This window comes from Aquarana catesbeiana, linkage group LG01, assembly GCF_042186555.1.
Source record: "Aquarana catesbeiana isolate 2022-GZ linkage group LG01, ASM4218655v1, whole genome shotgun sequence".
Classification (NCBI taxonomy): domain Eukaryota; kingdom Metazoa; phylum Chordata; class Amphibia; order Anura; family Ranidae; genus Aquarana; species Aquarana catesbeiana.
Window position 1 is genome coordinate 582,781,932 of NC_133324.1, and position 23,094 is coordinate 582,805,025.

General features: G+C 40.4%; 1 protein-coding gene across 2 annotated transcripts in view; it reads left to right on the plus strand.

Annotated features, from left to right (window-relative positions):
- The first annotated feature begins 482 nt into the window (after positions 1-482).
- The window catches only part of RASGEF1B (RasGEF domain family member 1B), a 578,310-nt gene continuing 555,698 nt past the window's right edge, over positions 483-23,094 (plus strand). The window contains exon 1 of one of the 2 annotated variants that reach the window (XM_073597917.1): positions 483-1,056. In XM_073597917.1, the coding sequence (XP_073454018.1) occupies positions 856-1,056 (201 nt within the window). In that variant the 5' untranslated portion in view covers positions 483-855. The remainder of the gene's footprint in view (positions 1,057-23,094) is intronic. The other variant, XM_073597921.1, reaches the window with a different exon arrangement.

Here is a 23,094-nt window from a genome sequence, read left to right on the forward strand (position 1 = left end):
CATCGTGCTTCTGTCTCTAGGAGTTATGCCTGTGATTGTAAGGGTCTTGCAATGTCTCATGGGACTTGTAGTTTCAAAACAGCTACAGGGCTGAGGTTGCCTACCCTTGCTTTATAGGCTCCAAAAATAAATAAATAAATAAATAAATAAATGCACATTTTTTTACCTGCAAAACAATGTGCATTTATTATATTTTTTCTAAAAAGTTAACTTATTTTTTAAAAGTATGCTACGTGAATGAGAATACGTAAGAAAAACAATGTAGGTGTTATCCCATTTTGACTGCAAATGTGGACATACTGTACACGTTAACACCCCGCACTGCACAGTTGCGTATAAAATAATGGCAATTTTACATGCTATAATGTAAACACTGTCAATCGCTAACTTTTATAAGCCAAAGCTAAGTGATACAGTGTCTGTAACAAACTAAAAAAACATGCTTTATTTGTCACAAATCTTTAGCTGTCTTGCAGTGCATATAATACTGTAACTGTGACAAAGCCATTATCCACCTTATTAATGCACCCACACGGTTGCAGCAGTAGCTGTGCTGTGCATTATAGATCCCTCCAGTCAAAGAGTTTGAAGCAGTGTTGTTGCCTGTCGGATGTGTCTTCCCTGGGAGCTGCAGCGTTGTCCCTCTCTTTACCCCCTCTGCGGGCCCTTTTCTCTTTTACTATGGTAATAGTGACATTCAGCTGGAAAGGCTAGGAACAGACATCAAAAGCCTAGACAGCTCTAGTGATTTTTCCTTTTTTTAAGTCAATTGTGTCTACCCAGCAAGCTCACAATGCTGGACCTGAGACGTCGCATGGAGCTGCACCTTACTTGTCCTACTGTTGGCTGGGTGGCATGAGCGGAATTTGCGTGCTTGCCTTGATGCTGATAACATCTTCCTGGAGATCTCTGGATAATAAACACTTGGACAGAATTTTACTGCAATATCTGCAGCTCCTAGACATTACCATTCGACACTGCTTGTATATGGCAAAGTTTTTCGCAGAGCTTCTGGGCTGCACATTGCGAGACAAGGGTGCGTCTCCTACGTTTGAGGTGAGTGCCAAAGACGAAGAGGGTGGCAGACTGCGACCATGTGTTGTGTGTGTGTCTAGGAGGGTGGGATGCTGCATTGCTGGACAGCTCACCTTGCATGCTGCTTGCTCTTTATCCTCAGAGGGATGCTGCAGAGAACTTTCACAGCTTCAATGTGTAATACGCTGAAAGACATAAACAAGGCACATTATGCTGACATTCCAGGCTGACAGGATGTCATTTTGAAGGTTTTCAAAATACCTAGTATCTTACACACAGTGCAACATGCATTGATGCTGGTAGTATTTACAGATGTACCGTATAGGAGACTGCAGATTGAAAAGACAGTACTGGGGCTATCGATTTTTAATGTCTGCTCAGGCTGTTTCAGCAAAACAATGCGGTTTGTGTACAAATCTAATTTTATTTAAATGAAGCTAGCTGTGGCTCCAGCTGTATGAAAAAGCACTACGTGTCACTGTAACATCCACAACAACTAACTGAAAAGTACTAGCTTCTGTTAGCTGGGGGGGGGGGGTACAGACTTACATTGCAGATGTTGTTTCTGTTTTCTGCACATGGCTGAAAATTTGACGTGGGCTGGGATGTTGTCACCAATCTGATGAACCTTAAAGGGACCATATCTTCAACCCATACAGTATGTTACAATGAAGTAAATTTATTTATTTAAACACACTTAATGTAAAATATATCTTATGCAGCATTATAATTTGGTGCAAACTAAAATTACATTTAATTAATGGCTGTATTTGTGTTGCTTTTGTGAATAAATGAACATTTACAGACTTAGTGTGCAAAAACATCTCCATGAAGTTCATAATCTACGTGACTACACACACGGATCCTTTCTGTCTAGCTATCAAAGGAATCCCCTATGAAGTCACTGGAGCAGACACGTGCTTCTGATAAAGCATTGAGGGGATCTGATCACTAGACAAAACCGAGGTCTCTTGATCTTTCCTTATGGTGTTACATTAATAAAATGTAAAAACAGCTGTTTTTTCTCTTAATTTGAAAAGATTCGGAAAGGCTTAAAATTTCTGTTAAGTTTGTATTGCCTAAAATATTAGTTGTAGGTTTCAGGTAAAGAAGACCTTCACCCAGTTTTCCAGTGCAATCACAGGTTTACAGGTTTTTGTAACTATTTTTTTTAATTACTTGGTAGGACTTCCATAATTCTTTTCTAGGTAAGAATGACATAGTCCCAGCCAGCCACAGCCTCCTGGGATGCGTAACATGTATTAAAATCCATTCTGCGCATGTGCAGTGTGCATTAGCAGGGGGACAGCTGCTAGGACTTGGAAGGGACAGATGGTAACCTGATGTCAAAAAGTAAGATAATGGTGCAGGACCTGGTGTGCAGCGAGGGTTATGTTAGGACAGTGCTGGATTCCCTGGGCCGGTGTGTATGCGATTTAACTCAACCCAGTGGCAAGCGTGAAGGACGCCAAGGGTGGGTCCTGGATGGGTGCCATGTGGCACCGATAGTCAGGTTGTGGTCCCTTTAAGGGGGATAGTTTGGTGGACTCAGGCATCTCACCCATAAAGGGTGAGGGGTTCGGGGACAGTTGTACAGAAGAGAGGACTGTCTCGCAGTCCTCTCTGCATTAAAAGTGGCTTAATTGGGACTTGGAATTTTGGAGGCCCTGAGTGACATTCGGGTGGGAAAAGGGCCTCCGCTCCTGACTACAGGGAATCTGGTTCCTATGGGGTGAAGCGACCTCCAAGAAGCAGCACATAAGGCAGGAAACTCCCAGTGTTGGGGGTGGAGTAGGGGTTGAGAGCAGACCTGGCTTTGTGCTGCATGTGTAACACAAACCGTCTGAAGCTGGACACTGCTAACCCTGGGGTAAAAACCCTTATCTGACTTTTGCATTTTAACTGTTTGAGTTGTGCTAAAGATAAGCATTGCATTGATGATTGATGATAAGCATTGATGTGTTGCATTTACTGAAGTTTTGTTTGGCTGCTGGAAGCTCCTTTTTGTTTGCTTAAGGAAAATAAAGACTTTTATGTTTAAGAAAACCGGCTGTTGCACATGGTCCTAAGGCGCTAGATCCCCTGAATATCACACAAGGTAACAAGGGTTAAAGCAGAGCTTCACCTCAAAAGGGAAGTTCTGTTTGTCTAATTCTCCCCTATCATTTTTGGCATTTTATGGGGAGAGCAGATATCTAATTTTGGCAGGTACCCGCTCCTACTTTCTAACTTTTGCTTGGATCGCCTAGGCGATTCCTGTGGAAGTTTGCTCCTCCCCCCGCCCACAACCTCCTGGGACACATCACAGGACCCATGAGGCTGTTTGTCCACTTATAAAGCACAACGCAACTCGGGTATGCATAATGGGAAGCCAGCGCCGAAGCCTCAGGGAGTGAAAACTGACCCCCACATCCAAATGGCGGTGCCAGGGACCCAAAGAATAGGCCTGGGCGAGGACAGTGCGGGATCCCTGGATAGGTATGTGTCCTTTTGTTAAAAGTCAGCAGCTACAGCATTTGTAGCTGCTGACAATGTTTTTTTTTAATTGACTGAAGATCCTCTTCAGAGGAGAAAAATTAACTCCGCAATGTGGCCTAAAGTCCAAAAATTGCAAACTTAAATCGGGACCCCCAAGTCTATGAGGGTGGGGTAAACCTTGCAAATAGGTTACATTTTCAAGGTTAATAGACAAGGGATTATCAAAAAACGGGCTTGGGGAACTGGGGTTGTTAAGAGTGGTCCTTAACAACCGATGAGTCATTAGCGGCAATGAATAATTAAGAAACAAACGGTGTAGGGTCCCCCCAATCCATATCAGGCCCTTTGGGTCTGTTATGGATTTTGAGGGTAACCCCCGTGTCAAAAAAAAAATTTAAAAATGGTGTGTGCTCCCCCCCAAAATCCATAACAGACCCTTATCTGAGCATGTAGCCCGGCAGGTCAGGAAAGGGGGGGACGAGCGAGCAAAGGCCTCTTCTCACAACCCTGGCCAGTGGTTGTGGGGAACTGCGGGCAGGGGGCTTCTCGGAATCTTATCCTGCCCCCCCCCATGTGAATGACTATGGGGTACTGTATATAGTAGACAAAAATAACAGTAGGCAGTTTTTGACGAGTCCTTTATTTAAAAGATATTTTAAATATGTCCCCCTGTGTAGATCCATCGTCAATTACAATAGAAATACTGCATAAAGCATTAGTGAATTGACATTTTCAGGATCGCATGCGGTATTTGGAAAACATCTATATACCGCATGCGATCTGATTCTGTGTATTAAGCCCAGTATGATTCTCATGAACAGTGTAGTGACACCAAATTCTGGCAATACATATTTTGCATGTTTAATACATTTTGTTACATTTACATTATTACTTGGTTTAAAACAGCGGTAACAGAGCTATCTAGATCATTTCAACTAAATATTTAATAAAAAAATAATTTTTAACACGTTTTGATATTTATTTAGTGGTAGTCCTGAACTGATCAGTGGAAATAGCAGGCACAATAGATCTCAAAGCTAATATAGGAAATGTACTCTTAAAATAATAAAGTTAAAGCCTTCATCTTTGTACCAAGTGGCCAGTGGTGAGGCGACCAAATATGACATTCCAGCAGTGCCAGCTAACTGTCATGTGATGGGAGTAGGCAGGGAGAGGATCAGTGGGTCATTGGGGCATTGCTCAATGTTATAGGTGCAGGATTTACATTGCTGGATAACATGATTGATGTGAGATTTACATTGTGAGATATTATTAAATACTTGAGCTCCAGAAGATTTTACCCTCTTCATGACTAGGCCATTTTTTCCTATTCGGCACTGCGCTACATTAACTGGTCATGCAACACTGTACCCAAATTAAATTTATATATATTTTTCCACACAAATATAGCTTTCTTTTGGTGATATTTGCTCACCACTGGGATTTTTATTTTTATATAAAACATATCCATTAAAAAAAATCGAATTTAAAATAAATTTAGGAAAAAAAGGAATTTTGCTACATGTCTTTGATCCCAATAAGTGTATTTTAATTGGTTTGTGTGAAAGTTCTAGTGTCTACAAACTATGGTATATATACTGGAAATTTTATTTATTTCTTTTTTATACTAGTAATAGTGGTGATCAGCGATTTATAGAGGTAATGTGCGGTGGACAATCTGACACTAACTGACACTTTGTGGGAGCTGACTATGTATATGCTGCTTTTCACTACAGATCAATTTGTTTCTTTTCCCTGCTTTGCAGGGAAAAGAAACAAAGTGATCACTCCCTCTGTTCAGAGTCCTGTGTTATTTGTCAACACAGGACTCTAGGCTGTGGTTGGACACAGCTGATCAGCACATCCTGGCCATGAATCATTGACATGAATCATGGCAAATTACAGGGGAGTAGGAGGACGGGGGCGCGTGCGTGCCCCCAACCCAGAAATCGCTTCCGACATACAGGTACATTATTGTGCTGCTTTACTGCTGCAGTAAATGTACTGTGCTAATCTAAAGCATATTTTATACAGTGTCTGTGTTTTTATTTACTATCTACATATTTGAGTGCATGAGTAAGGAGAGTTACTATATACCCTCTACTCATCCATGCAGGGAGGAGATTCGGATACCTGAGGGCAGTCTTATTCCCCAGGGATGTGGGGATGAGGCCCTCCACCTCAACATGGACACAAGATGGCTTTCTACCTCCCCTTGCCATGGCACGGCACCCTCTCATATTGAGGGCATGCGGTCTGTTATGGCTTAGGAGAGCGGGTGGTAGCTCGACTCCTTGCCTTCAGGTTGCATGCTTGGATAAGGGTCTCATATGGATTTTGATCGCGACCCTGTGAATTTTTTATTTTTTTAGTGGGGTCCCCCTTAAACTCCATACCAGAGTCTTATCCAGGCATGCAGCCTGGGCGAACAGAAAATGGGGGAGAGGCATTGAGCGTGTGGCCCCCACTCCTAAAATGAAATGGAATTCCCTTCAAAATTTATATCAGACCTTTGATATGGGTCTAGTGTGGATATATAAATATATATGTCCCTGGATGTAAATGCTTCAATCACATTGAACAATGATGTAGATCCATTGTCAAGTCAACCTGTAGTTAACCTTTTTTTCTTAAAGGGACAGTACATATTTTGTATACAAACGAAAAAAATTGACTGGGTCACCTTTAAAATGCATACCAGACCCTTATCCAGTGGATAAGGGTCTGATATGGAATTTGAGATGGATTGTTTAGCAGCAGCAGTTTTACTTTTTTTAAATGGTGTACAACTTCCTGTACAGGTTCAAAGCTTATCTCTAGCTTTAGTTTCAGTGTAAATAGTTAATTTTGGCCAAGCTGGCCCAAACAAACTATTTTTGTCACTAACATGTACAGCTGCTGGGTGTGCTGTATAAACTTTATTTAGCTTCGACTACATACAATATACAGCACTGTGTTCAGGGTGCAAGACAAGACCTTCCTGTCTCACATCTGGAACAAAATAACGTCTATGCCAGTGCGGCTTGGCGTGAGACAGGAAGAGTTTGCCTCGCACCCAGAACACAGTGGCGTATACTGTATGTAGCTTCAGTTACATAGAGTTTATAGTTTATACAGCACACCCAGCGGCCACACATGTTAGTGAGGGAAATAGTTTGTTTAGGCCAGCTTGGCCCAAACAAACTATTTAAACTGAAACTAAAGCTGGAGATCAGCTTTATGGTATCCCCAAGCATGTAATCTTAAAGAATCTATGTTTTCATTTATTTTTAAGAGTTGCTCTTTAGGCTGCACTAAAAGATCTGCTCCCTGCTTTTTTGTCATTTTTTTTTTGCATTGGCACATATCCTGTATGGCTCTATCCAGATAGCAATGCCCATTTTTAACAAAAGCTTGCAAACTGGCCTTGAAAAATGCCAAAAAAACATTACAAGATTAATCTCTTTTTAGGCTTTATAATAAAGCGAAATTGTGAATGTATTATTTCAGGCACAATAGCTGGAAATATTTTACAGTCACTGCACAGTATGTAAACAGCTTGATCAGGCCGAAATGTAGGAGGAAGAGACAAGGCTGTTTTTATCATGAAAAACAATATTTGTATTATTTATTTTAGAGATAATAGCCAGAATTATTATACAGTCACTATACAGTATGTATGCAGCCAATTAGGGAGACATGAGGCAGTTTTAATGTGGAAATGAACCAAGCTTGATTTACTTTGCAGCAAATATTAAACATTTTGCAGCTGCAGAAACATTACATCCGTGATATTTGCAGTGCTTCAGCACTGGAACAAGGCAGGCAAAGTGACAGGAGCTGGTATTGGTGGCAGGCCAGCAGAGCTTGCAGGAGCTAGTAATGGGTGCTGACCAGAAAAGGTGTCAGGAGCTGGAGCTGGCATGTTGGCCGTCCATAGAAGGGGCAGATGCTAGAAATGGAGGCAACTCAAAAGAGATGGCAGGAATTGGTATAGGTGGCAGGCAAGATATGGGGGTGGGGCAGATTACAAGCAAACGTTCAGTAGGTAGGTAGTATCAGTTGCAGGTGTTTTGTAATCATTGCAATCCAGGACTGGTTATTTTTTATAAAAGTGAGACAGTTCACGATGTCAGGGAGCAGACAGAGAGTGTCCACATTAGCTCTGCATTCCAAGTAGTCTCCAATCATACGGTTTAGGTGCTGCCTGCAGTTGGGCCAGTGGTTGGAAAAACAACCTAACAGCATTGCTGAGGCAGCCACCACCACTGCTGCTTCTCCTTTCAGCAATCTGAGAATTGGAGGCATGTTGGCAATGAGAGGGGATCCTACCACTATATGGATATGCAGCCAAAAGGTTTTTCCAGAGAACCTCTTCTAAGTGGCCTGTTTTTTGCTCTGAGATGATAGCATGAGCCATGAGGTCTGCCATTTCCCCCTTGTACCAGGGATAAAAGGGTGGCCACCTAGAAATGGTCCCTCTCCATCATGGCCCAAATTCTGGGGGCTTCAGTCAGACATTTCAGCATTAATGAGTTTATTCTCCACTAATTGTTTGCAGCAGAGAACCCCAGTATCCCCGGTGTCACTGTGGACAAAAGTGATCTCAATGGTTCCACTCCACCCACGTAAAACTTTGAGGGATTGGGAAATGCCCACTTGGAAGCCTGCCTCATTTCCTTCTCCTCAACATACCCCTGTTTTGCCTCTGCCTCACAGGGAATAAAGCAATAGGCAAATGATCCTACTGGAAAATAAAGTCTTCCTCCTAGTTTTAATACCAAGTAGATGGTGCTCTAGCAGGGACACCAGAGGGATCATATCACTAATCCTCGTCTCAGCCAGCTCACCATTCTGTTCTCCTCTTTAACTGGTGACAAATCGTTGCACGTATTCTAAATCAGCAGACTATGATGTGGTGAAAAAAACACAGCACTCAGAGCCTGTCCTCATTCCATACTCATACAGATACTCCAAAGACACAACCAGAAAGGTAGAAAAAAAAAAAAAAAAAAAAAAAAAAATATATATATATATATATATATATATATATATATATATATATATATATATATATATATATATATATATATATATATATATATATATATATATATATATATATATATATAATGTCACAAAAGTAAGTACACCCCTTCACATTTTTGTAAATATTTTATTATATCTTTTCATGTGACAACACTGAAGAAATGACACATTGCTACAGTGTAAAGTAGTGAGTCTACAGCTTTTATAACAGTGAAAATCTGTTGTCCCTTCAGAATAACTTAACACACAGCCATTAATGTCTAAACCACTGGCAACAAAAGTGAGTACACTGCTAGGTGAAAATGTCCAAATTGAGCCCAAAGTGTCAATATTTTGTGTGGCTACCAATATTTTCAAGCACTCCCTTAACATTCTTGGGCATGGAGTTCACCAGAGCTTCACAAGTTGCCACTGGAGTCCTCTTCCACTCCTCCATGACGACATCACAGAGCTGGTGGATGTTAGAGACTTTGCGCTCCTCCACCTTCCGTTTGAGGATGCCCCACAGATGCTTAATAGGGTTTAGGTCTGAAGACATGCTTGGCCATTCCATCAGCTTTACCCTGAACTTCTTTAGCAAGACAGTGGTCATCTTGGAGTTGTGTTTGGGGTCGTTATCATGTTGGAATACTGCCCTGCGGCCCAGTCTCTGAAGGGAGGGGTTCATGCTCTGCTTCAGTATATCACAGTACATGTTGACATTCATGGTTCCCCCAATGAACTGTAGCTCCCCAGTGCTGGCAGCACTCATGCAGCCCCAGGCCATGACACTCCCACCAACATGCTTGACTGTAGGCATGACACACTTGTCTTTGTACTTTTCACCTGGTTGCCACCACACACGCTTGATACCATCTGAATCAAATAAGTTTATCTTGGTCTCATCAGACCACAGGACATGGTTCCAGTAATCTATGTCCTTAGTCTGCTTGTCTTCAGCAAACTGTTTGCAGGCTTTCTTGTGCATCATCTTTAGAAGAGGCTTCCTTCTGGGATGACAGCCATGCAGACCACTTTGATGCAGTGTGTGGCGTATGGTCTGAACATTGACAGGCTGACCCCCCACCCCATCAACCTCTGCAGCAATGCTGGCAGCACTCATACGCCTATTTTACAAAGGGAGTTCTTTGCCATGAGGTGCCATGTTGAACGTCCAGTGACTAGTATGTGAGAGTGAGAGCGATAACACCAAATTTAACACACCTGCTCCCCATTCACACCTGAGACCTTGTAACACTAACAAGTCTAATGACACCGGGGAGGGAATATGGCTAATTGGACCCAGTTTGGACATTTTCATCTTAGGGGTGTACTCACTTTTGTTGCCAGCAGTTTAGACATTAATGGCTGTGTGTTGAGTTATTTTGAGGGGACAGCAAATTTACACTGTTATACAAGCTGTACCCATACTACTTTACATTGTAGAAAAGTGTAATTTCTTCAGTGTTGTCACATGAGATATAATAAAATATTTACAAAAATGTGAGGGGTGTGCTAATGGGGTTTATTTACTAAAGGCAAATCTACTTTGCACTACAAGTGCACTGCAAGTGCACTTGAAAGTGCAGTCGCTATAGATCGCTGCAGATCTGAGGGGAAGCTCTGAAATGAGGGGAAGGTCTGCTGATTTTATCATCCAATCATGTGCAAGCAAAAATGCTGTTTTTTATTTTCCTTGCATGTCCCCCTCAGATCTACAGCGACTGCACTTCCAAGTACATTGAAGTACACTTGTAGTGCAAAGTGGATTTGCCTTTAGTAAATAACCCCCAATGTGTGTATATATATATATATATATATATATATATATATATATATATATATATATATATATATATATATATTATATATTTTGCCTTTCTGGTTGTGTCTTTGGAGATAGATTAAAGGCAGCTTTCAAGCTATTATGATCAATTTTAAAGCGCAATTAGGGGACCAACTGAAGGACAGTTTATTTAAAAAGTACATTAACATACAATGTAGTGTCCAAGCCTTTAAATATTAAACCCTTTGCTAGGACAGACAGTTTGCAAATCTAGTTTACAACTGAAATCTGCCAGCACAGTACAGACAAACATACCTCCTCAGCACCCTCCTTAACATTACATAAAAGGGGAAAGCTATTTAGAATTTTACGCAAGTAAAAAGGTAAACAAAAAAATTGTAATTTTCTTTAATTGTGCCATATCACTGTAAACATTGCTTTTGATCATATCATCTGTTCCTACCTTAAACTAGAGAGAGAAGAGGCAAATACGTCCGATATGATCACCATGTATAAATACATAAGTGGTCCATATAGTGAACTTGGTGTAGAGTCACTTTCAGGTCATTAAAAAGCTCAAGGGGACACTGGTGGAAAGCCACTTACGGAAAGGCTTCTTTACAGTAATGCCCGTACACACGGTCGGACATTGATCGGACATTCCGACAACAAAATCCTAGGATTTTTTCAGACGGATGTTGGCTCAAACTTGTCTTGCATACACACGGTCACACAAAGTTGTCGTAAAATCCGATCATTCTGAACGCGGTGACGTCGGGACTATAAACGGGGCAGTAGCCAATAGCTTTAATCTCTTTATTTATTCTGAGCATGCGTGGCACTTTGTGTGTCAGATTTGTGTACACACGATCGGAAATTCCGACAATGGATTTTGTTGTCGGAAAATTTTATAGCCTGCTCTCAAACTTTGTGTGTCGGAAAATCCGATAGAAAATGTGTGATGGAGCCTACACACGGTCGGAATTTCCGACAACAAGGTCCTATCACACATTTTCCATCGGAAAATCCGACCGTGTGTACGGGGCATTAGAGCTATGAAAATGTAGAATAGACTCCTTCAAGAACTACAGTAGTTCTGGCCAGCTCAGCAGATTGTTTAAAAAAGAGCTAGATGCATTCCTAAATGCAGAAAATATAACTGGATACTAATATCTAGAGGTAATAACACCAGGGGTAGTGGATCTAGGAAGTTTCTTTCCCCCACTGAAGCAAATTGGATCAAGTTAATTGTTTTTTGCCTTCCGCTAGAAGATCAACTGTGGGTATAAGATAGTATATGTAGAGTTTTTTTTTCTATTGGTTGAACTATATAGACTTGTATCTTTTTTTAAGCTGACTAACTATGCAACTATAGTGCCTTGAAAAAGTATTCATACCCCTTAAATTTTTATACATTTTGTTATGTTAAAACCAAAAACATAAATGTATTTTATTGGGAGTTTATGTGATAGACCAACACAAAGTGGCACATAATTGTGAAGTGGAAGGAAAATGATAAATGATTTTCAAAATTGTTTAGAAATAAAAATCTGAAAAGTGTGGGGTGCATTTGTATTCAGCCCCCCTCAGTCAATACTTTGTAGAGCCACCTGTCGCTGCAATTACAGTTGCAAGTCTTTTTGGGGATGTCTCTACCAGCTTTGCACATCTAGAGAGTGACATTTTTGCCCATTCTTCTTGCAAAATAGCTCAAGCTCTGTCAGATTAGATGGAGAGCTTCTGTGAACAGCAATTTTCAAGTCTTGTCACAGACTCTCAATTGGATTTAGGTCTGGACTTTGACTGGGCCATTCTAACACATGAATATGCTTTGATCTAAACCATTCCATTGTAGCTCTGACTGTATGTTTAGGGTCATTGTCCTGCTGGAAGGTGAACCTCCACCCCAGTCTCAAGTCTTTTGCAGACAGGTTTTCTTCTAAGATTGCCCTGTATTTGGCTCCATCCATCTTCCCATCAACTCTGACCAGCTTCCCTGTCCCTACAGAAGAAACGCATCCCCACAACATGATGCTGCCACCACCATGTTTCATGGTGAAGATGGTGTGTTTAGGGTGATGTGCAGTGTTAGTTTTCCGCCACACACAGTGTTTTGCTTTTAGACCAAAAAGTTCAATTTTGGTTTCATCTGACCAGAGCACCTTCTTCCACATGTTTGCTGTGTCCCCCACATGGCTTCTTGCAAACCGAAAACTGGACTTCTTATGGCTTTTTTTCAGCAACAGCTTTCTTCTTGCCACTCTTCCATAAAAGCCAGATTTGTGGAGTGCACGACTAATAGTTGTCCTGTGGACAGATTCTCCCGCCTGAGCTGTGGATCTGTGCAGCTCCTCCAGAGTTACCATGGGCCCCTTGGCTGCTTCTCTGATTAATGCTCTCCTTGCCCGGTCTGTCCGTTTAGGTGGACGGCCATGTCTTCAGTTGTGCCATACTCTTTCCATTTTCGGATGATGGATTGAACAGTGCTCCGTGAGATGTTCAAAGCTTGGCATATTTTTTATAACCTAACCCTGCTTTAAACTTCTCCACAACTTTATCCCTGACCTGTCTGGTGTGTTCCTTGGATTTCATGATGCTGTTTGTTCACTAAGGTTCTCTAACAAACCTCTGAGGGCTTTACAGAACAGCTGTACTTATACTGAGATTAAATTACACACAGGTGGACTCTTTTTACTAATTAGGTGACTTCTGAAGGGAATTTGTTCCACTAGATTTTAGTTAGGGGTATCAGAGTAAAGGGCTGAGTGCAAATGCACGCCAGACTTCCTTCCACTTCACAATTATGTTATGTGCCACTTTGTGTTGGTCTATCACATAAAATCCCAATAAAATAAATGTATGTTTTTCGTTATAACATGACAAAATGTGGAAAATTTCAAGGGGTAATAATAATTTTTCAGGGCACTGTATGTAGCTAGCTTCAGAACTAGGGGTGACCAATTCCCCCAACCTCTGGCAGCATTTCCCTATTGGCCTTGACACCTCTTGAAATAGGAAAACATAATTATCTACGGAAAAGACAAATCCTTATGTAAAATAACAAACTTTACCTATATATGACAACTGTACTCTGCACGTTGCAAAATAGTCTTGTTTTCAATTAAAACCATATAGGTTGTTGGTCAGGACTTTGATTTATATATTTGAAGTGTAAATGTTCATAAATTGACCTTTAGATAATATTGTGATGGTATATTGTATATACTGTATATTATGTATACATTTTTAGTGTACAGTGCTTCTAAGATGTTTTTTACAGAACACGTTGGACTTTTATAATAGGAAAGCCCAATGCTGCATGATCATTTGTTGACTGCTTCTGACAAATTGTTTTACTGCCATCATCCCAACGTAGAAGCTACAGGTCTATGCAAAACCTCTGTGACGGGAGTCACTTTGGGTGGGGAGTTTGTGGAACCCAGCTTACCTTGGAGAGCTCTGGAAACTGGCACAGGGTGACCGAGAAACTCAGTCTGATTTGTGCTAGTCGAACTCACTGTACAGCCACACTGGAATGTTGTATATATGTATATATTGTGTGTTGTCTCATGCTGGTGCTCGTGTTGGACTCTTTGCTGAGATCGTTTGGGGTGTGGCTGTGTCCCATTGTTCTGTTTTGTCTGTCTGCCTTAGGAGAAGTGTATTATGGGATGGTAATGGTGTTCCTGGCATGTAAACCAGGGACAGTGCAGAGAGGGGAGGGGGGATTCCCTCCAACAGCCCTCCCTGCTGATAAGGTGGTCTATTGTTCTAATGTTTCAATGCCTCTGTGTTCCTTATTGCTGATTGGACAGTTTACCCCACCCCGAATCAAAGGGGGGAGGGGGAATTGTCCCTGAGTTGTATATCTGTTGATACATGTGTTTGAAAAAAACAGTCTGTTGTTTTCACCCTACATTGAGTTATGGCTAATGACTGGGTGCTCTGAGGGATCTTGGATCGTGTGGTACCAGACAGAGGAAGCATTTACAGGCGGACATAGTCCTGTTGAGGACAGGGGGCCCGTCACAATCACTAATACAGATTTTTAAAAAAAGGTACTTATAAAGGTTTATAATGCAAAAACTCTGAAACCTTTATAATTTGTTAATGTCTTATGAAAAGATACAGTATATCCACAAAACATGTGTTTTGAAAAGAGCAGAGCATACCAAACTGCTTATTAAAAAAATATATATTTGTCATATTTACATAATTAAATTGTCATTTAGGTTAATATACTGTCATAAAGTTCTCATACAGTTCAATTAAAACTACTTGCCACAAAACCAAACTTTTAAGATGAAGGATCCAACTAATAATTTGAATAAGGTCTAACACCAGCAATTTTATTTTGTTTAGGATGGAGTTAAAATCTTACATTTTCTGTTAGGGTTTTATACCTATCTGTAACTCTTCTCTGGAGATTTTCTCTCACTTGCTGCCCATGCTGCCTGATCAGCTTTGCATGGAAATTATGGTAGGAAAATAGCAGAGCAATGCATTAGCTTTAGGGCAAATTCACACCAGCAGCCACATTGTAACACCACTGATGGTTTACACTGTGAAGTACAAAACGCCGAGGCATTGCCTACAGCACTATGCGCTGCTTACTTTTTTCTTTTAACTTTATTGGAATGACACAAAATGACATTCCATTCATATTTATTTACCTAAGCGTGTTTCAATCTGGTGTAATGTTTTGCGACACGCTTGCGGTGAAAAAAGTGCTACATGCCCTACTTTTTTCTGTGCACACCAACACCATCCAGTGGCGTGAACTAAACAAATAGAAGTTAGGGCAATTTGCCTTGTCATCGCATTGGGACTGCTCTAGGCAAGGCTACCCATTGCGGTCCCAAACACCTGGTGTATGGGCCCTAAAAGGCCAGTTTCTACCAAACATGATCCTTAAAGTCTAGTCAAATCCTAACTATACTCAAACCTGCTCCTATCCCCAATTCTAAGCCTATTATAACTACCCTTTAAAGGAGGAGGCTGAGGGAGCACTGGTCCGGTCATATGAATGGCTCCCAACGCCGGCGTCAGTGTAAAGCAGGGGTCTCAAACTGGTGGCCCTCCAGCTGTTGCAGAACTACAAGTCCCATCATGCCTCTGCCTGAGGGAGTCATGCTTGTAACTGTCAGCCTTGCAATGCCTCATGGGAATTGTAGTTTCTCAACAGCTGGAGGGCCGCCAGTTTGAGACCCCTGGTGTAAAGGAAGGATAGCTGACAACAGATACCCCATAGTAAGCCTATGGGTGACGTCATTGCCCAGGTTCTGCAGCCATTGTCCGCGATCTCTTTGCTTCACTGAAGCCAGCCGCTGGAGAGATCATGTGACCAGACCGGAGTGCCCTCAGAATAGGTAAGTATACACATCTTTCCTTTACAGCAGGGGTCTCTAAACTATGGCTCTCCAATTGTTCGGGAATTACAATTCCCATCATGCCTAGTCATGTCTGTGAATGTCAGAGTTTTACAATGCCTCATGGGACTTGTAGTTCCACAACAGCTGGAGGGCTGTAGTTTGGAGATCCCTGCTTTACTGGGTAGTTAGAATAGGCTTAGAATGAGCATGGGAACAGCTTTAAGTATAGTTAGGTTCTGGCTGGATTTTTACTGCCATAAAGATATGGCAGGGAGCAACTGGATGTTAAAGACATTTGTACCTTGATGGGGCAATAAGTAACTGTTGAAGTTTTACACGGTAAATGCCACACAGTTGGTACTGTCTGATGAGGATTTTCATAATACCCAGTGAATTTGGCTGTGTGCTCCTAATAGAGTGCCATTAGCAATGAAAGTAAGACTTGCAAATAATCTTGACAAGTTGGAAATTTTAAGTGCTGATGAGTCCACGGAATAGCTAAACACAATGGTTATAGACGGAAAAATAAACATGCACAGGGGAGCTGTGGATTTATCTGGACATCTAAATGAGGCTGTAAAGCAGAGACACCATCAAAAGCACTGAAAGACATAATTAGAAAGCTGCCTGGGGCACAATAGATGAATGGCAGGTCAGTGTGTTAGCTTACAACATTTAGCACAACTAAAGTATGATTTTACCTATATATATATTGAATAATACAATGTAACGTGTAAAGCAGGGAATAAACACACACAGTTTTTTTTCATTCAACCAGCATCTGTCAGCCTGTCTTTGATTTGTACAGGTTGATGGCCGCGGCTGTATGCAAACACCTTTGACAGAAATACACTTCTTCTTCTCTTCTGTAATGCCCTATGTGAATGAGGTCTAAGCTTCCACATACAGGTGTTTATTACCTTCCACAGAAATCTCAGTACTTCCCCCACCAATTGTTCCCTTTGTTCCGAGCCATCCACAGTAGAGGAGAACAGTCTTTAATCAGTTCCAAACATCTTTCTAAATAGCACTACCTCAATGACTCTAGTGCACCCTTTATGGCATGACACTTCCTTTCCACTATTGCAGAGCTACTCTCTGCAGGGTTTAATTTAATTTCTGGCTGAGGTATGCTATTGGATGTTCTTCCCTATTAATGTCCTGGAATAAGACTACTCCCAGGCCAACACCAAAGGCATCAGTTTGGAAATTATTTTTGACTGAAGTAGGGGGAGGTCAGGATTGGTCCCTTACACAATAATACCTTCAGCTCTTGAAAAACTGTCTTTGCCTCTTAATTCAATTTCACTCTGGTGGACCCTTTTGGTGAGATACAGAAGTGGAGCTACTATAATAGCAAAGCTAAGCAATAACTTTGGGTAGTATTCTGCAATCCTTAGAAATGCTCTAACCTGTTTTTTTACACTGGCTGGAGTCAACTATCAATAGCTTCAATCTTGTTCATTGTGACCCACTGCTCAATGCTTTGGGCTATCACGTATTTTTTTGGATTGGCTGTTAACCAAGCCTTACAAATACAATCTGGAACTGTTGAGACTGTAGGTGGGAACTCTAAAATGAAGACATTATCTAGATATGCAGAAGCATATGCCTTTTGGGGCTTAAGAATGCATTCCATCCTTCTTTGGAATGAGACCGGAGCCTCAGGTAAGCCAAAAAGGAGGCCAAACTTGTACAGCCCATCTGATATGTCAAACCTGTCTTTTCCTTTGCTCTGGCTGTTAAGGAAACCTGACAATATCCTTTTGTAAGATCAAATGTGGTAATATACCTGGCAGGGCCCAAGCTTTCTATGAACTCATCCACTGAGATAAGCATCAAATTTGTATACTTTTTTAGTGTGTCTTTGCAGAGCTCATCCAAGTCAGAGGACTGGACTGCCCATTGTTTTTATTAGTTAGTTATTTCCAATGTTTAATTAGTAATAATTTAAACTTACTGGATCCAGCTGCTGCGGACATAGCATATCTTGATTTCAGCAAGGCATTTGATACAGTTCCACATAATTATCTAATACAAAAGTTGTATTAGCTAGGATTTAACCCCTTGGGTGGTTCAGTGGATATGCAGTTGGCTAAAGGATAGATACCAGGGTGTGGTTGTAAATGGGGTTCACTCGGAACAGACACCAGTCACTAGTGGTGTACCACAAAGCTCTGTACTAAGTCCTGTTCTATTTAACCTATATGTAAGTGATATAACTAAAGGTTTGTTGGGCAAGGTATGTATGTTTGCTGATATTTCAAAGGTGTGCAAAAGGATTGGAAGGTATCTGTAACATGGAACATGATTTGACATTGCTGGAAGATTGGTCAAAACAGTGAAAATGCAGTTCAGTGTTTCTACAAGTAAACAAAATGCAGGAAAACGATTTGTGGGTGCTTATTTTAATCATCTGACAGTGTGACCAGGCAGTGGGAAAAGCTAATAGAATTCTAGGATGCATCACTAGAGGGATCATCAGCGGCAGGAAGGAGGTCCGGATTCCCCTATATAGATCTTTAGTGAGACCACATTTAGAATACTGTGTCCAGTTCTGTAGACCTCACTTCCAAAAATATATTTATAAGATAAAACAAGTCCAGAGACAGCAACTTCAGGAACTTAATATGTACAGTCTGGAGGGAAGTAGGTAAAGGGAAGATATGAATGAAACATTTGCATACATTAAGGGGGTAAATGAGGTTGAGGAGGGAAGTTTTTTCCAAAATGAAACCAATATCAAGAACACAGGGACATGACCTTAAACTAACTTGAGGAAAGTTCAAAACTAATCTTAGAAAGTATTATTTTACTGAAAGGGTAGTTGATGCTTGGAATAAACTTCCAGCAGAGGTAGTGAGACAGTAAATGGCTTCAAACATGCTTGGGACAAACATATATACTCAGACAAAAAAGTTAATAAAAAAAAATAAAAAATAATAATCTATTAAAAAAAAAAAAAAAGACTCAACATTCTTTTTCTGTTGTGACTTTTCTATGTTTCTTGTTTTGTTAAATTCCCCTATAGTCCCAACCAAAAAACAGTTTTATTAAACAGGTAAGTACACAAATCTTTTTATACAGGTTTGGCAGGATAGGTAAGAGGATGGGGGGGGGGGGGGGGTAGGAAGGGGGGGATAGGGGGAATTTTTAGGAATACTTATTTCTTATATCTAAATGTACTTTTATACAAGTTTCAAATATTAGTACAACTTTAGAAAAAAATGAATATCTTTGTAGAATTTCAGGTTTCCACTCTGCTGACATTCATCGTATTGCATATGTTATACCCTGTTTCCCCGAAAATAAGACCTAGCGTGATTGTCGGTGATGGCTGCAATATAAGCCCTACCCCCCAAAAAAGCCCTAGTTAAAGTCCTTGTAGGTCTTATTTTCAGGGTAGGGCTTATTTTCGGGGAAACAGGCTTGGGCTTATTTGGGGGGTAGGGCTTATATTGCAGCCATCACTGACAATCACGCTAGGTCTTATTTTTGGGGAAACAGGGTACTAGTCTGTATTAGTACCTGCTTTAAACTAATCTGTATCATTACCAGTTTTAGACTAATCTGTATCATTAACAGTTTCGGACTGACAGCAGCCTGCAATGACTTTCAATGGACTAGACATGAACTCAGCTGTTTACAGGAAATGTCTCTACTCATTATTACAACTTTATTTCAAATGTGTTTAATTTTTCCAAGCTCTACATTCAGTTTAGGTAGTATAGGTACTAATGAACATTATTTTGATTTATTGATCCTGTTAAGGAAATTAAAGATGGTATTGTGACAGCCAACTTTGCCAAGTGCTAAAATATTAGTTCGACGGAAACTCACAACTCTTGGAAAACACGATATTGCATCAATAGCTATGTTCTCCTTTTCCCATTAAACGTGCAGGAATGGTTAACAAAATATATTTTACCACAATTTGTTTTGATACAATAACAAAAATATCTTTTTGGGCAAACTGCTTGCTGTGATGTGAAATATAACCCCTAGTGTTTCTTGCTTTTTTTTTTTTTTTTTAGAGTAATGAATTATCTAAGTACTTATTCCTTCAGACCTAGAGGACTGTCATAACACACAGTGCTGCAAAATGTATTTAGTTCTTTATAAGCCGCTGCTATCCGTTTGGAAGATTATCTGCCTGCTGTTATATCATTGTATATTATAGATGCATCCCTTTAAAGGAAACCTGTCAAGAGAGAAACATGAAGGCTGCCATTGCTGATTTGATGTTGCTGCATGTCTGTCATGCTGAATGCTGTCAACCCTTTCAGTCACTGACCTGGAACATGTATGATGATTAGAACTGCTGACTTTTCTCTGACTTTGCTGATCTAAATGCTTGCTCTAGGTCAGTGACTTCTGAACTAGGTGGCCCAATATTTTCAGGAGATCCGCAATGGCACCCCCATGTTTCTCTCGTGATAGGTTTACGTTACCCGTGTTCTTTGACTTTTCTAAATTGCTAAATATATCAAGTCTTCATGAATATGTAGTTGTAATGGAACATAAATGAAAAGTAAGTGGCTTGGATAAAGTGCATGTCTAGGCAAAATATATTAACTTAATCTATACAATATATGTAGTTTTGTCTTTTTAAAGATGCAGCATTTTTAAGGAGACAGATAATCTTTTAATTTACTAAGTATGTTTTTAAAAAAAAATTCGGCCTAGATATACACTTTAAGAGTCAGTGTTGACAGCCATTTTATGGTATGTTGAGCCCCACCTATGATGCTGAGCCTGGCAGAATTGATGTTGTTCTCCCAATTACTTTGTATGTAGGGCTTAGTCAGAAGGGCCCACTGAGAATATGCCCAGGTCTTCCTTACTAGTGCAGAGGCTGTAATAAGCTCAATTCCATGCACACCGGCAACACGGGTTCAGCCTAGGGGATGTCTTTTTAGAATTTATTGCTGAGAAACTTGAAACAGAACAAGGGTTCAGGATACTCCAAAATGATCAATAGGAGGACAAACATGTAGTGCAAATCCTTTTAGCTTCTGCCACACATGAAATTCCCACAGTAGGTCTTAATCATATGTCCTAAGAACTGACTACCGCCCAACTTCCACCGATAGTTCGTCACTGAGGGAGATAAAAAGATCCTGCTCAATGCCAGGACTCAGGAAGTGCCCTCCAGCAAAAATCAGTAGTGATCTTCTTCAGGCTCTCAGCTCAGCACCTGCCGAGGCCCAAACTGCAATTTTAGTATCAGTATAGCTGCCTTTCAAGGGGCAACAACCCCAGATGAACTGGAACACTCCCCGTAGCAGAAAGAACATTTGGGAATGGCCTCCCAAACATTTATCACCTCTCCAGCCACCTTATAGACGCCCCCTTTCAGGGATTGGCTAAGACATGATAAAGATTCATCACTGGATATCTGACTCTCCCTGCCCTATATTTTAGATACTTCTACAAGAAACAGACAGGAAAAATCAAATACTAAGCTAGGAAGCCCTGAACAGACAGAAAAAATAGGTCACTGCTCCACTGACTACAGTGAGACCAAACTAAAAACTAAATGTAACCTAACAATCCAACTAGAGGAGGGTGCTACATTTCTATAATTTATTGAACCATATGATCAGGGCTCCTTCTGTGTGCATGCGCAGTTTGCTGTTTTGCCAAATGTAGCACAAAGCATCATAGTAGGAACAAGTCATATTCAGACTAACAAGGGATGTTTGTTACTTAGTTATGTTAAAGTGTGTATAAACCCAAAATCAATTTTGTAGTATATTTTACTTAAGGACCCTCTGTATAGTTTTCTTAAGAAAATAATTTTTTGAGAATCTGTTGCAAAGTTTATTACCTGGAGATCTTGTAAGTAACTGCACTTCGTATTTCAGGCTGACAACGCTAAGTTGCTTCCTTGCATTTAACAGCAGCCTGTTGTCAGCTTACCGTTTGCACTCTTTCAGTAAGCAATTGCGCTGCCTATCAGATCTAATGGATGATAGGTTTTGCTTAGAGCAGAACTAAACCATCCTATCCAGTGTACAATTAAGGAAGCTACCACCATAGCCTCTTGCTTGATCTGCAGTTGCCATGTTGCTGCACATGTAATTGGTCATGACACCAGCCATTTGATGTTGTGACAGTTTGTTGAGAGCTAACATAAGCACATTAGTAACTGTTATTACCAGAGGCATGCCTTGAAAATGTTTAGAAAACAGTGAAATTAGTATTGAATTTTATGCATAGATACATTGGTCTAGCTTGGACCAATGTAAGCATGCATATGCCATACCTGGCTAATCCTTGTGGAAGCAGAGAATAACTGTAGTAGCCGCTGTTACTACAGTGATCCAAGCTGTTTTCCACATCCTGTGCTGAGTGGCTATCCTGCTGAATAGTCAAAACAGAAGGTTGCTCACTAAGAATGTATGCCATTCAGAGAACACCTTGCATTTTTTTTTCAATGCAAATTATTCTCTGAATAGACGAGGAGGAGAGCTGTGAATTCACAAGCTTCACCTTGTGCAATCAGAGAACACTTTTCATTCATTGAAAATAATGCAAGGCGTTCTCTGAAATTAGACTAATGTAACAATTAAAAAAAAAAAAAAACCACATCTAGAATTCAGCTTTAATAACAAAATAACTATTTAGCAAACTAATGTTAAAGAGCACAGGTAATATTCTAACATAGTACCAAACATAATGTTCCTACAGCCTTCTGTACAGTATGTCATTTTCTCCAAAACTGCAGGAGCACTTTAAATCTATTAAGCCCCACTCTAGTTATGATTTGATTTTCATATACTAAACAGCAAACAAAAACTGTTTGGAAATGAAACGGCTAAAATAAATGTCAGCTTTGACTTCATGGCATTATAAGATTTTCCGCTCTGCAGTGGAAATTTATGTGAAATAACATATTTTCTGTGTTTGTAATCTTTATTTCAAGTACATAAGGAAACAACTAGTACACCAGCAATTTATCACATAAATCGACAATATGTAAAGTCACCCTATAATCCACAGTGTATAATATTCAACTGAGAAAAGCAAAAAGACAGAAAAAACACAGAGGGAAAATCTTGAGAGGACTTAGTGACTACTCAATAAAACAATCTAAGATAACATTTACACTACATTTTTAGCCTATTTTTAGTTATTTAAAAACAGTACACTAATTGATTTACAGTATATGAACATTAAAAACATAAAGTGTCAACATGGAAATGCAATTCCCAGTAGGGTTGACTTTTGGATTTTGGTCGACCATGAGTTTGTGCCTGACATGTAGCCGGTTCCCCTTCAAAAAAATGGCAGACTAATAGGATTGTTTGCTCCCATAACAACCTTTACCAGCCATACACTTTCTAGCCTCTGTAATGTGGTCAGATGACTTGGAAGGACCAATCATGGGGATTTTCTTATGTGCCAGCCTCC